The sequence below is a fragment of the Ursus americanus genome, chromosome 1 (genome assembly GCF_024610735.1).
Source record: "Ursus americanus isolate L20-20 chromosome 1, mUrsAme1.1.p, whole genome shotgun sequence".
Lineage (NCBI taxonomy): Eukaryota > Metazoa > Chordata > Mammalia > Carnivora > Ursidae > Ursus > Ursus americanus.
The window spans coordinates 10,913,732-10,928,093 of NC_142127.1; the positions used below are offsets into that span (position 1 = coordinate 10,913,732).

General features: G+C 57.3%; 1 protein-coding gene across 1 annotated transcript; it reads left to right on the forward strand.

The window, feature by feature from the left end:
* Positions 1-7,383: 7,383 nt before the first annotated feature.
* On the forward strand, positions 7,384-13,808 carry EN1 (engrailed homeobox 1). The gene is made up of 2 exons (XM_045804061.2): positions 7,384-8,855; positions 11,964-13,808. Exons 1-2 carry the CDS (start codon positions 8,000-8,002, stop codon positions 12,278-12,280), a joined length of 1,173 nt encoding a protein of 390 aa, XP_045660017.2. The 5' UTR covers positions 7,384-7,999; the 3' UTR covers positions 12,281-13,808.
* The last annotated feature ends 554 nt before the right edge of the window (positions 13,809-14,362 follow it).

Sequence of the window (14,362 nt, forward strand, 5' to 3'; positions counted from 1 at the left end):
GGGTGGGGGGAACCATACGGCCTGGAGTGAGACCCTACCAAAGGAGGGACTGTGATCCTCCCCTTGCGTCCCACTGCATTCTCAACCCCAAGATATCCTGTCTTAGGCCCCCATTCTCCACCCCCCTCAACACACACATATTGGGGAGAGAGTGAACCTTACTTAGAGGTGAATGGAATGGGTTGGCAGCCAGGGAAAGGAGACCACTCTCCCTCATCTCATCCCTGCGCTCTCATCTGGGGTTTAGGCCACAGAACAAAAGTCAAACTTCCATGGCTCTGAGCTGGAATTGTCGAGCTCTGGGACAAGTGACAGCCTCTGCGGGACCTGACCTAGTCTATTCTTTCCTCTGGTTCTCAGTCGCAGCATCTGTGGAGTGGGATTTGCGTCTATGCACTTCCTGAGGTCCCTTTGATCTTGACTTTGCCACGTGGTACCCACCTCCCCCCAGTCAGGATTTAGGGCTTAGGACCTGCATAGGTGGGTCTTGGAGGGGAAGAGAAAACCAGTGGCTGTTTTAATCTATGTTTAAACAACAGCTTCCTCTGCCTTTGCATAGTTCCAATATGGGGGGGGGCTGCAGCGGGTGGGGAAGGGGGGTGGAAGGTGAACAGTTGGTTTGGGGTCAGAGCTCTCTGGTCCTTGCGACTTAATACACTGCACTTCCAAAGCCTCAGTAAAGGGAGTTGCTCTCATTCCCAGCTCGCACAAAAAACGCACACACGGAGACTATACGCATGGCCACGTATAGGCACGTACACCGGTGCAGAACCCATGCACACAACACTTGCACACATGAACATAGCGCAAGCACACACATGAGGATTAGCGGGACACTGAAAATGCACACAATCCTTCCGTACACACCCAGACACACATGCACACGCACTCACCTGGAGCCTCACGCACACAGAGTCACGTACAAACACACGCGCGAGCGGCGCACACTCTTCCCTCTCCCCTGTTTCTGCAGGAGCTAGCGGACAGGGAAGGTGGCCCGGGAAGGCCGCGGCATGGCAGTGACCCCTCCCTTCCCGCCTCACCCGCAAGGGATCGGGTCTGGGAAAGAAGGAGGTGGGGTGGGGTGGAGGTGGGGGGAGACACAAGGTTCTCGCCCCATTCCCTCTCCACTCCAGGCTCTTGAGACTTCCCTTCCCCGCCCGCTCCCCTTCCGGACTAAACTTTACCCTCCCTCGCCACCCTGCCAGCCTCCCGAAGAGCCGACCTCGGCTGGAGCCCGGAGCAAGTCCCGCATCCTCCCCGGGATGAGGGTCGGGAGGCTACGTCTCCGAGGACGAAAGGGGGGCGCGGCCTGGCTCGCGCCCTGGGGCCCACGGGAAGGGAGGCAGGAAGGCGCGATCCAGGAGCCAGAGCAGCGAGAGCTGGGTGCGCGGACTTCTGCTTCCTTTACCCGGGTCGGTGGGAGAAGATTCCAGGGACACCTCTCACCCCTATGGGAGTCAAGGGAAGGAGAAGGAGGACAGTGTACTCGGGCAAACAGAAAGAACACGGTTTTTGGAGCTGCAGGGGTATTCATATGCAAAGGACTTGGATGCTGTGGTTTTTCCTCTTTTTTTCGAATTACTATCATTTTTTTGTCCCCAACTTTGAAGTTGGGTCTGGACCTCCCGGGGAGCATGGACTGAGCCAAGGGAGGGGGGCAGCAGAACCCAGAAGCCGCGCTGGCCCCTCCTCACTCGCTCCCACACTGGTACCCACCGGCGTGCACACGCTCGAGGCCAGTCGGTGTGGACTCCGACCGGCGCCGAGCAGGATCGAGGCGGGAGCCGCCACTTGGAAAGGTGGGGACTGGGGTGGGCTAGGGTCCCCCTCGGCCTGAGGGTGCCTGGGCTCAAGGGAACCTCTTAGGGAGGGGGAGGGGTGAGAGAAGATGAAAAGCAAAATAAAGGAGAGAAGAAAATTCCAGCGTAGACGCTGATTTCACTCCGGGTCTTATTATTTTTGTGGGGGAGGATAAACCATTAGCGTTTCAGTTTTGGTGTTTGGGTGGAATTCGGTGTAAGGAGAAAAGCCGCATGTCCGATTAAAGTGCAGAAAAAATATAGAGAGTGTGTGTGTGGTTGCCTTGTTTTGGGGAGACGTGAGCTCTAAAATCCTCAGCTCCAGGGACCTGGTTAGCTGTGTGGGACAGCTCCTGAGTGGTTTGGGGATACAGAGGAGAAGGGGAAGGCTTTCCCCATAGTTGGAGCCTGGGGGTCCTGCAACTCCTTCTCCAACATCGCCGCTCAGCCCTAACCCGGCTCATCAACCCTCCAGCAGCAACCAGTCTGGGGTTTGCGCGCTGGTGTCCAGGATGCCCGGCGCCGGCCCCGCAGGCAGTCGGCAGGGCTCAATAAGGAAACCAGGGCCCGGCGAGCCCTTTCTGAATCCTGACTACCGGGTGCAGTTTACGAAATCACCGAAATGTTTCCCCCATTTCCCACAGTCAAGTGAAGAAAGGGCTTAATTTTTTCTTAATTTGATCAGGCTTGAGAGAAAAAAAAAAATCCCCTAACAAAAACCCAAACCGTTTCTAGAACAAAAACGGTCTGTCCTGTGAACTGCTTCCTCGGATAAAAGGGAGAAAACCCTGTGGGAAGGCAGAATGGTGGGGACATAAATCCAAATATTGAAATCCCCAAAGGGGACAACCTTCAACAGCAGGCACCTACCTTCCTCTCTTCTTTCCTTTTCCCTCCTTCCTTCCTTCCTTCCTTCCTTCCTTCCTTCCTTCCTTCCTTCCTTCCTTCCTAATTTCTAGGAACCTGGACATTTATGGGTGTATTTCATGCACATAGAAAAAAAATTCTCCCTGATTCCTCCCCCCTCCCCATCTTCTGGGCCATCTACAAACAAAGCTACCACCCCAATTTCGAGAGTCAACAGAGCATTTTTATATTCCATGGTTTGCCTCCCACGCACCCCCCATCTCAGCTTTTGCCCTTCCCCCGCTTCCCCCAGTCCCACTCCAAGCTTCAGGCAGAACTGCTTAGGATCCCTAACCAATACCCAAGGAATCCCCCTGCACCCCCACCCCCCCCACATTATTATCGCTTCCAAATGAAGACCAAAACCAAGAGCGCTAATTGAATTAGTCTATTGAAAGGACTGTCAGGTACAATGACGTGGCTCGAGGCCCCACATTTCCCAAGGTCTATAGGCTTTGGGGACCTGCGATGTATAGTCTGACCTTCTGGCTCATAATAATACCGCGGCACTTGTAGCAGAAATCTCCTCGCATTCACTCCCAACAAAACCGCTGGTCACCCAGTCCCCGTAGGAAGGCTGCATGCTATTGTGTTGCGACAACTCATTCATGTCCCGCGCCACGAGGCCCCACCGCCATCTGATCTACACTCGAAATGCGATTACCACCGTGTGCATGCAACACGCTCGCACTCTCGGCCCATCGCGCACACGCCTGGCCAAGCTGCAAGGGTTTCTTTCACAATTCTCCTCACACCCATCCTCAAAAGAGAGGTGGAAGCAGGCAAGACCATGACATTTGTCTCTTCCTAAACGAAATCCAAAATTCTGCGGAAATGCAGGTTGGCGGGAGATCTCTGTTTTCGGAACAGCATGCACCCAAGCCCTCAGCAAACACATTTCTCCGAGCCCAGCCAGCTGGTGGGGCAGACTCGGGCGCACACGCTCAAGTGTGCATATACCAGCCTCCTTCCAAGCACACAAGCACACAGACACACAATCAGCGCTTTTATAGACTCCCTTTGTGGTTCTCACGTACACAAGCAAATAGACTCAAATACAGGCTTTGGCCCCCACAGCCATGGGCCACTCTGTGAATAGATAAGTGGTTTTGTAAGAATGGGAAGAGGAGGAACAAAGGTATAATTTCTCAGCCTTCACCTTGAAAAGCACTCATCAGTCTTCCTGCTTTAGGACCCTCAGACTTCTCTAGTACCCCCAAACACACAAACCTACTTTCTGTCTGTGTGGCCAGGTGCCTTTTGCTCAGTGGAAGCCTCTGTTAGCCTCGGAGAATGCAGAAAATGGAGGAAATAGACTGGGACTGGGAGAAAGGCAATAGGATTGGGGTCTCTCTCTATCCTGTTTCCCCCACCCCCCCACACCACCACCAGTGAAAGCCTCTTTGGGCCCCTACCTTCCCTCAAGTGGGGAAATAAACCATAGGGAATTCCCCCTCTTCGACATTTAAAACAAAAAAAAACCTTTTTCCCTATTCTCCACTTGAACGTGGGCTAGGAATGGAAGCGGAGCTTGGGGACGATCTATTGCACAGATGTGGCTAGGTCAGGGGCCTTCTGTGGAGCCTCTTGCCCTGGGGAAACTGCACAACTCAGAACTTCAAGGCAATGGAAAGGGGCACTGGGTGTCTCCAAACTTCCATACCTTTGGCCCAGAAGCTGAGGGCGTTTGGAGAAAGGGACTCCATTCACTTCCTTGTAGATTTCCCCACCTGCTTCCGGTCAGTCTACCTCCTTGCCATCCCCACCTGGATATCTAACAAGTTGGAAGAAATTCCTTAATTCTCAAAAGCAGAAAGGAGTACCCCCAAACCCACAGCTGCACCAAGGTATTCAGACGTGCACACACATAGCTACATCCACAACCAACCCCTTTACCCACATACTCACAACTCACCCTGCCGGTACTTCCTCACCCACACGCCCCCGTCCTGAGCCCACTCCGAGTCCTCTGGACCCCCTCACACACCTATCTCGGCCAACATTTTCTCACTCTCAGCATACACACACCTCAGTTCCAGGCATGCTAGGACACCAACCCACTAGCATAGTATGTGCATTTTCAGGATGGAGAGGAGGGCGTGGGCCCGGGTGGGGGTCGTGGAGAGCTGACGGTGCTGGGTGCGGAGCATCCGGGGCGCAGGCCTGGCCTGGGGGGGGGGGGGACCAGGCAGCGCGCGGGAGCGCCGCCTAATCCAGCCGGAGCTCGTGGGCCGCGGGTGCATTTATCATCCCATTACTGTAACAAATCCGGGCTCCACTACATGAAAGGTAAAATGAATTACCGACGTTAAGCCGTCAATAAAGTCATTTCTGTAAATGGTGTCTCCAAAGGGCCGCCGCATTATTCAGCTGGCTTTATCAGCTGGCTGGAAATTACGTGGAAGAGCCGGGCCGCGCGGCGCGCGGGGCCGCTCACTTTGATTAAGCGTCTTGCCAGCGCGATGTGACAGAGCTTTTGACCAGGGTTTTATTCACAGGCCTGTGATGAACGCCAAGCTGATCAGGCGGAATGAAGAGTAATTAAAACCTATAAATTATCTTCCGCAGCCCTTCTCGAGGCGTCTCCTGCAGGCGAGATAAGGCGTCGAGACCCTATTTACGGCGCTGAAAGGGACCGCGGCGCACAAAAGCTACGCGGCTAAATAGGATATTGATAGTGTCCTAATTAGAATTTAATTAAGTACCCACGCTCGCTTGCGGGATAAAGATTTCAATTTTGCGAACTTAAATATAAATAAAATCCCACCCCCATTTCGGGGAGAAACGGTGGGGGCACCGGGAGATTTCGGGGAGCCCTTGGGTGTGGAACTGAAGAGGACCCGGTAGACTCCAAGGTGGGGTTGGGGGGCAGCTTGGGAGGGTTGAGGAAATCACGGTGGGCCTGCTTAGCTCAGCTCTCCCGAAAATGGTTCGGGCAGCCCCCAGGCCGCCGGGCAGGTCTAACCAGGATCTGTGAGAACCCGGGTATAGGAAGACACTCGGCTGACCCGAAGATGCAGCCCGGAATCCGAACTCTCGCTCTCCACCAGCCCCTCTGAGAAACTTCGGCTTCTGCGGTGGTTTTGCCTTTTGCGGTTTTCGTTTTATTTTCCTCCTAATCCTCTGTGACTTTTCGGGGCACAAGGGAATTTTTTTGTATTGTCCTATAAGGCAATATCCCCGGAGACCCTTTCTCCGCCGTCCCAGTTAAGGATGGCGGTCAGGGAGAACAGGTTCGTTGGAGCTCCAAGCTAACACCCCTAAGAAGGCCTACGTTGCCGGAGCCTTTCTAGCCACTCTCCGGTACCCCAGGCTTCAGGACACAGTCTCAGCCTGGTCCTCCCCAACAGCTGGTTAGACAAATCCTGCTGGTGTCCAGCATCTCACCTCCCCTCACCCCATCCTTGGAGACGGGAAAACTTTCAAGGTGCCTCGTCCAGGAAACAGCGAAAAAGAGCCCAGCGGAATGGAGACGGGTCTCCGTGAGCGTGGAATTGGCATGTGCCTCCGCGCTCCCCCAAAGCTTGGGAAGAACATGCAGGGCTAGAGCCAGAGGCCTCCAGGGAGTCGGGAGCAATTCCAGAGAGATCCGGGCAACCGGGATAAACTCGTTATCCACATCGTCAGCTGGCTAGGGCAAACACTTAGGGTGCAGTATTCTCATTTGTTTGATTTCACTTTGCAGGAAAATCTAACCGGGGGTTACCCCGAACCCAAAAGCCGTGCCTCGCGCACATCCGCACTCGGACTTGCTTAGCCCAGGGGCCCGCCCAGGACAACTCTACGATGCCCTGATGGCTTCGACTCTGGCGGCCAGGGAAAGAACAAGCGCCTGGCGCGACCGGCGCTCGGCTCTCTCGCGCCCTCTGGGCTTGGCTTAATGGCGCCAGGACAGCTCCCGGGGGTTGTCGAAGGTCCGGACAGGGTAGGACAGGAATATGGATACTCCGGAAAGGACATGCAATGCAGCTGGCCGGTATGCAATGCAAAACCTACAAACAGACGGTGCTAGCTAGGCGCAGCTGGCCTCCGGAGTTTGCTGTTTATGAAAAAATAAACCGCTTCTCTGAAAGTAACCAACTCTAGGCTCTAGGTCTATTTCACATCTCTGACCCTCTTCGTCTCATCCCTCTCCCTACACACACACACACACACACACACACACACAGAGACACACACAGTGACATTTCACCCTTCATAGCAACAAGAAAAAGAAAATAAAAGGCTGTTTCTTAGGCATAGGGATGTAAAAGAGTCGAGGACCCTGCCTCCTGACCCTGTGCCCGGCGCGCACGCACCCATAATCCTGCATTTCTCCAACAAGTTGTTTATGGAGTTGCTTCTCTATTTGCCAACACCCCGAAATCCACCCCTCCCTGGTCTCCTTTGCCCCTTCCTCGGTCCTGGCTTGAAAGAGGGGGAGGGGCACGGGCGCGGGTGGGGGAGGGCGGGCCGGACGCGCGGGGCCCTTGCCGCGGCGCCCCCTCTCCGCCAGCGGCCGCCGCCCCCGGATTATTTATCCGCAAAGTCCCGCGCGCGCCCATTGGGCCGAGGCCCGGGTGTCAGCGCGAGTCCTGGCTCGCCATTGGCCCCGCACACGTGCGGCCTGACTCACGTGCTTCCGGTTTGAAGGCAAAAAGTGTGCCTGGGTGATTTTTTTTTTAAGCGAGAGAGTTTGTGCAAAGATCCGAGCTGTCAGAGATTTGAAAAAAAAAAAAAAAAAAAAGGCAGCCCCGGCGCTGGCGGAGACGCGCTCTCCCTGCAAAAAAAGCAAAGGCGATTAAAGGCGCTGCCAGCCTCGCGCTCTGGGCACAGCTGAGCGTGACACTCGGGGAAGTCAAACCCCTCACTACTGCCTAGGAAGATGGCTAGACTTTAAAGACTATTTTTTCCCTTTAAGAAAAAAAATTCTTGGAGCTTTTTTTCTTTTTTCTTGCTTTTTTTCTTTTCTTTTTCTTTTTTTTTTCTTTTTGGCGTGGCTTATTCCCCATTTAAAACAAATCATTGAATCTGGTTGCAGAAAGAAAAAAAGAAATAGCCAAGTGTCTCCATATCTGGATGTCTACAAATTAGAGAGAGGGAGAGACAGCGAGATCTATCTGCTCGATAAGAGCGAGCGATCCAGGCCAGACGCCTGGGCTTTTTCTCCCGCACCCGCCCCGTGCCTTCGCTGGGGCTTCGCCGGCCTCCTTCCTCCGCACACCCCCACGGGCCGCTGGCAAAGTGGGGTGGGGAGCGAGGCGGGGGGGGCGGGGGCCGGCGCGGCGGCCGGGGCGGCGGGGCGGCCGAGCATGGAAGAACAGCAGCCGGAACCTAAAAGTCAGCGCGACTCGGGCCTCGGCGCGGCGGCGGTGGCGGCGGCCCCGGGCAGCCTGAGCCTGAGCCTGAGCCCCGGCGCCAGCGGCAGCAGCGGCAGCGATGGAGACAGCGTGCCGGTGTCCCCGCAGCCCGCGCCCCCCTCGCCGCCCGCGGCGCCCTGCCTGCCGCCCCTGGCCCACCACCCGCACCTCCCCCCGCACCCCCCGCCCCCGCCGCCGCCGCCGCCGCCGCAGCATCTCGCGGCGCCTGCTCACCAGCCTCAGCCCGCGGCCCAGCTTCACCGCACCACCAACTTTTTCATCGACAACATCCTGAGGCCGGACTTCGGCTGCAAAAAGGAGCAGCCGCCGCCGCAGCTGCTGGTGGCGGCGGCGGCCGGAGGAGGCGCAGGAGGAGGCCGGGTGGAGCGTGACAGAGGCCAGACCGGCGCAGGTAGAGACCCTGTCCTCCCGCTGGGCACGCGGGCGCCGGGCGCCTCCTCGCTCCTGTGCGCTCCGGACGTGAACTGTGGCCCACCCGACGGCTCTCCGCCAGCCGCGGGCGGCGGTGCCGGTGCGTCTAAAGCCGGGAACCCGGCGGCGGCGGCGGCGGCCGTGGCAGCGGCGGCTGCGGCGGCAGCAGCCAAGCCTTCGGACAGCGGCGGCGGCAGCGGAGGCGGCGTGGGGAGCCCTAGTGCGCAGGGTGCCAAGTACCCGGAGCACGGCAACCCCGCCATCCTGCTTATGGGCTCAGCCAACGGCGGGCCCGTGGTCAAAACTGACTCGCAGCAGCCCCTCGTATGGCCCGCCTGGGTGTACTGCACGCGCTACTCGGATCGTCCGTCCTCCGGTGAGTACCCAACCCCGGGCTGCGCCATGTCTTTCGGCCCCGCGGACGCCCCCAGAACGCTCAGCCGCCGCCGTGCTGGGGAGAGCGGACCCGGCCTCGGATGCACTCTTCTCTCACGCCGGCTTCCTCGTCCTCCTCCTCACCCCCGTCCCAGTCACAGCCGGGTGGGTCCCCAGTTCTGCGCTCCTGGCCTCCGTGGCTACCACACGAGAGGCTACAGCTCCTGGCACGGGAACCTAGAGTCTGGATCCTTCGGTTTTGAACTCCGAGGCCCTCGGGCCTTCTTTGTGTTTTACCTTTATTATCCTTAGAAAACACACAATCAGCCATTGATTTTTCTTCCAGGGAGAGGGGTGTTTAGAGCCGGGGGGAAGGTGGGCCTAGTGATATGGGTCTGAAATCCCGCCAGCCAGGTCCTGCGGAGGCCGAAATGGAACAAGGCTCCGATCAGAGAAATAATCGTCACCTTATGTTCTTACAAACACAAACACCACCTCGATATTTTCTGAGGAGAGTTCATTTACAGAGAGATAGATTGGAGGGCACACAGAGAGAAAAGCCTTTGATCGCTGTGCCTCTTCCCCAGGCCGGGTAAGCTAGAGAGTCTGACCCGGGTGGGTAGAATCCAGGGAAAGATGGTAGCCAAAACTGTCGGTGCCCAGAGCCCCCGGCTCCTGGTTCTCAAGAGCTCACAGACAGTGGGAGTGGAGAGGAGACCGGTCCGGCTCGGGCCAGATCGCGGGGGCACAGGGTATGATCGGCAGCCTCCTCGGCAGCGTCTCCGTCGCAGGGCTTGCACATCCTCCCGGCCCTGCCCCTTCCTTTTCTCGCTCCTTTCTTCCCCGTATCTGCCAGTTAGCAGATTTCTGCCAGCTGTAGATTGTTTTTCTCGACTTCCTTCGGCCCTTTTCCCGCCTGTCCCTCGCGCTTGGAAACCCGGAGGCCGAGAGACCCTCGCTGGGACAGCCCTAGGCCTCAGGAGAGGAGGCTGGGGCCTGCCCTCCTCCCGGGGCGGCAGCGCCAGAGAGGCCGGTGGGCGCGGCGAGGAGGGCGGCAGGGGTTCTGGCCTACAATTGGTGTTCCGGGCACCCGGGTCCGATAGGAGGCCGGGCACAGCGTAGCCATGCGCCGCTCTACTCCGGCTGGTGTCTATCCTCCCCACGGTTGCAGGCCGGGCGCGGATCGATGCGCGCTATCAGCCCCCGCCATCTCGAGCCCCGTTATTGACACGTCGGGCTCCCTGAACCTCCGAAAAGCTGCTTTGATTGACTCGCCTGATGGATAGAGTGATTGAGCTGTCAGGCTGTGCGGCTCAGGCTGGCCAGGAGGCTACGATTTTATTACAAGTGTCCGTGCCTCTGCACACACATACACAACAACACTCTCACCACGTCCCAGATGCACAACGTACAGCGGGGCCTTTTTGGAGATGTGCACATTTCCTGGGCCATCTCTACCCGCTCAGCTAGTTACTAATCTAAACCAAGGCCGTCCTTCCTCCCCACCCCACCTCTCAGTCCTCTCTGCACCGAGCTTAGGAGTGGGCCTTGCCTTTGTTCTTGGCCAATTTCCCTCTTATGTGCCTGGGGAGGCAGCGTACTGGCTCCTCCTGCATGGGCAGTTCAGGGAGTTGAACCTCAACCCAGACCTGAGTCGCTGCAGTCAGCCAGGCCTGGACTCTTTTGTCACAGGACAGCTGGTGACCCCAGGCGCTGGCCTGCCCCTGGAGCCAGCAGCCCAGCTTGTCACCTCTGTTCCTAGGTTTGGAGATGCTGGTGAAGACCCTTCTTTCTAGACAGTTTCAGATATTAAAAGGCCCGACAGGGACTTAACTTAGCTCAGGAATCTCCCATAACCACGACAGGGCCCACCAAGTAAATGCCGGAAGACTTGGGTGTGAGGCTTACCGACAGAGCTGCAGGCTTTAAAGGCTGCCTCCTTTTTCCCCCTCCTCACCCCAGGGCTGGGCTCCATAGCTGCTCTCTTCCCAGACTAGGTTTTGGGAGAGACTTCACTTTCCTGGGGAGGTTTGCTGGGGCCTCTTCCCATATCCATCCTAGAGGCAAAGCACAGATTTCTGTCAGTATTGTCCCTCTGTCTCTCTCCCTCTGCTCATATTTTGCTCATGAATGGGGGAAGGATGGATGTAGTCTCCTTGCAAATGTCATAGATGGGCAGGGGAAGCAGGATCTGGCCTGTTTTTGTTATACAGGACTTTTCAATCCTGAAACTGTGGGTGATGTGTTCAAAAGAGAGAGAAGGGAGACCTTGCCTGTACAGCTGGGTGGAGGAATGGGAAGGGTCCTCTCTTTCTTACTGGCACCATCCAAGGAGCAAAGCAGAGAACCCTGGGGGCCAGGGTTATGCGGGTAAGGTGTGCGACTGGGTGAAAGCCTTGTTCCCCCTTCAGAGAAGGGGGTGGTCATTGTTTCCCTGGGACTCTAAAAAGGGCTTCGTGAAGCCAAAGAGAAGGGAGGAACAGAGAGAACATACACCAAAGACTTTGGATCTAGGCAAGCCCCTCACCATCCTCTCCCTATCCCCTTGTTTTCTGGGGTCAATAGCTACAAGCAGATGGGGTCTTATCGTAAGTGCTGGGCGTAGGAGCGCTTCTTGGGGTGGAAGGGAGGATGAGTTTGCGGCTGGCAATTCCCTCAGGGCAGTTCCGCCCGGTGTCTTCACTGGGCCAGTCCTGAGCCTCTTTTTATTCCAGGGCCCTGAAGACAGCAGGCCCCTGACCTCCAACTCTGGGATCCACCGGATGGGGCTCCAAATGTCTCTCCATCTTGGATTATGGGATTTAAGCGTGGCACGCGGCTCTCTGGTTCCGAATTGGTGTGTGGGGTGCACGGACAACCTCGGCCAGTTTTCCTCCGCGGTCCTTCTGGCCCCCCAGAAGGGAAGTCTGCGACCCCAGCAGCCAGGCGATTGATCTCGGGGCTAGCCGGTGGGAGGGAGCCAGGGGCGCAGCAGGGCCTCCGCTATTGCCCCCGAAGCTCGGGGCGCGATCCCCGCTCGGCTCTGCAATTCTCACGGCTTCCTCTGCCCTCTCCCCCCGCCCCTCTGCCCTCCGTCCCCACCCCCACCCGGCCCTCTCCGCCGCTGCAGGTCCGCGCACCAGGAAGCTGAAGAAGAAGAAGAACGAGAAGGAGGACAAGCGGCCGCGGACGGCGTTCACGGCGGAGCAGCTGCAGAGACTCAAGGCGGAGTTCCAGGCGAACCGCTACATCACGGAGCAGCGGCGGCAGACCCTGGCCCAGGAGCTCAGCCTCAACGAGTCCCAGATCAAGATCTGGTTCCAGAACAAGCGCGCCAAGATCAAGAAAGCCACGGGCATCAAGAACGGCCTGGCGCTGCACCTCATGGCGCAGGGACTGTACAACCACTCCACCACCACGGTCCAGGACAAAGACGAGAGCGAGTAGCCGCCCGCCGGCTGGGGCCGCGCGGTCCGGCCGCCGCGCCCGCGCCCCCTCCTGGCATCGCCACCGCCGCCGCCGCCTGGCCGGCCCCACGCCAGGGGAGAAAGAATCCGCGCACAGGAGGGAGGGAGCAACAGGGAAGAGAGAGAGAGATTCTCAGAATGGAGAGTCACGTTTGAAGGAAACATTTTTAAAAAGGGAGAAAGACTCGGACAGGTGCTATCGAAAAATAAGATCTATTCTCTATTCACAGTATAAGGGGCGAAACTGCGAACTCCTTAAAGCTCTATCTAGCCAAACCGCTTACGACCTTGTATATATTTAATTTCAGGTAAGGAAAAGAAATATGTGTAGCGATCTCTATTTGCTGGACTTTTTATTAATCTCCTTTATTATTATTGTTATAATTATTATAATTATTATAATTATTTTATCCCCCACCTCCGCCTCGCTGCCCCCGGCCCAGTTTCGTTTTCGTTGCCTTTTTCTTTTGAATGTTGTTGCTTCTCCGGTGCCTCCCGCCCCGCATTGCTGGCCCTCCTTTCTCTGGGACTTTTCTTTGTGTGCGTGAGAGTGTGTTTCCTCGCGTGTCTGCCCTTTGCCTCTCCCCCACCTCCCAAGCCCCTTCTGTCGGTCTGTCTGTCCTGCTCCCCTTTCGTTTTCCGGAGACTTGTTGAGAAATACGACCCCACAGACTGCGAGACTGAACCGCCGCTACAAGCCAAAGATTTTATTATGTTCAGAAACCTGTAGTCTGAAATAAAGTGTACACTGTGCTCACGAGCCGCTGGCGGCCCTCCTCCTTGCGGGCTCGGGAAGGGCGTGGGCGCAGGGCACACGAGGGCCCCGCGCGCACCGCGCACGCACCGGGCGGCGAGCCCCGGGCTGCCCGGCCGGCCTTCCGATCACCGCACAACGAATACCCGGGGCAAGACGAGCGCGCGGCGGTAGAGGCGGCCCAGAGCCGGCTAGGCCTGGCTTTGGAGCGTGCGGAGGCCCACGCCTGGTCTCCGGTGGCGTCCCAAGGAGCCCAAAGGCAAAGAAAAAAAACAAAACAAAACCCCGTCCTGACTTCGGAAACACTGCCGGGGCTGTCCGGCTGCTCCCTGTGCCCGGCCAGGCCCAGCCTGGCTTTGGCCTCCTCTGGTTCAACCTGCTTCGCTCCTCGCTTCGGCCTGCACCTTTCCCTTTTCTTTCCTTCCTCCTCTCACAACCCAGTGCGGGGTTTGCTTGCGGTTTTCCCCTCCAGAAGCGGAAGGCCTTCCCAAGGCCGGGCGGAGGTGAGGGGCTGCCTCCAGTTCAGAGCTGCCCACTCCGGCGAGGGCGCTCTACGGCGGGCCTCTGGGCCTGGCCCCTCGGCCGCCTGGACTTCACCGCTCTTGGTTCGGAGAAGTGATTCCGTTGGCGAAGCGCAGGTGGAGGGTGGCACGGGGAGCCTCTCCCGGCCGGGATCTCCTGGTTCCACATAAGGGAGAAGAGGCCCGGATGCTGGGAAGCGATGCAAAGCGGCAGCTCGGTCTGCTGCTGGGATCATTTGGGGGCCGGAATTCCCACGTGGGCGCAGGCCTGCCTCATCCAGAACCTAAACCTAAGCGGGGTCACTCTCGGAATGCCAACAAAGCCTTGCTTCCTGATTGAGGGGGGAGGGGGCACAGACACAAGTCTTCGGAACCCTCAGGACACGTGGACTTCCCCGAGGGAAATGTATGCACTCTAGCCCCTGACCCTGAGGCCTTCCCCCTCCTGGGCAGGCCCTGGGCCCCCTACTTTCAGGGACTAGGAGGAGGAACGGGAGGTCCCTCCTCAAGAGGTATCACCTCCCTTTTGTTCAGGTTTTGTTTTTTCATGGTAAATCCTCCTTTCCTCCTTTCTTCCTGTCTTCTGAAAAATGTGTGTATGTTCCTGTCCGTGTGTGGCTAGATATGTAGGTGTCCTTGCACACTTGTGTGCATATGTGATCACGTGCAAATGTACATGCATCTGAGGAGCTACCTGGTTTTGTGTGTCCCTGCATGTGTGAGTATTGTGCTCACTGGGTGTTCCTTTCTCTGTAATTAGATGCACACTTGGATGTTTGTGAGCTCG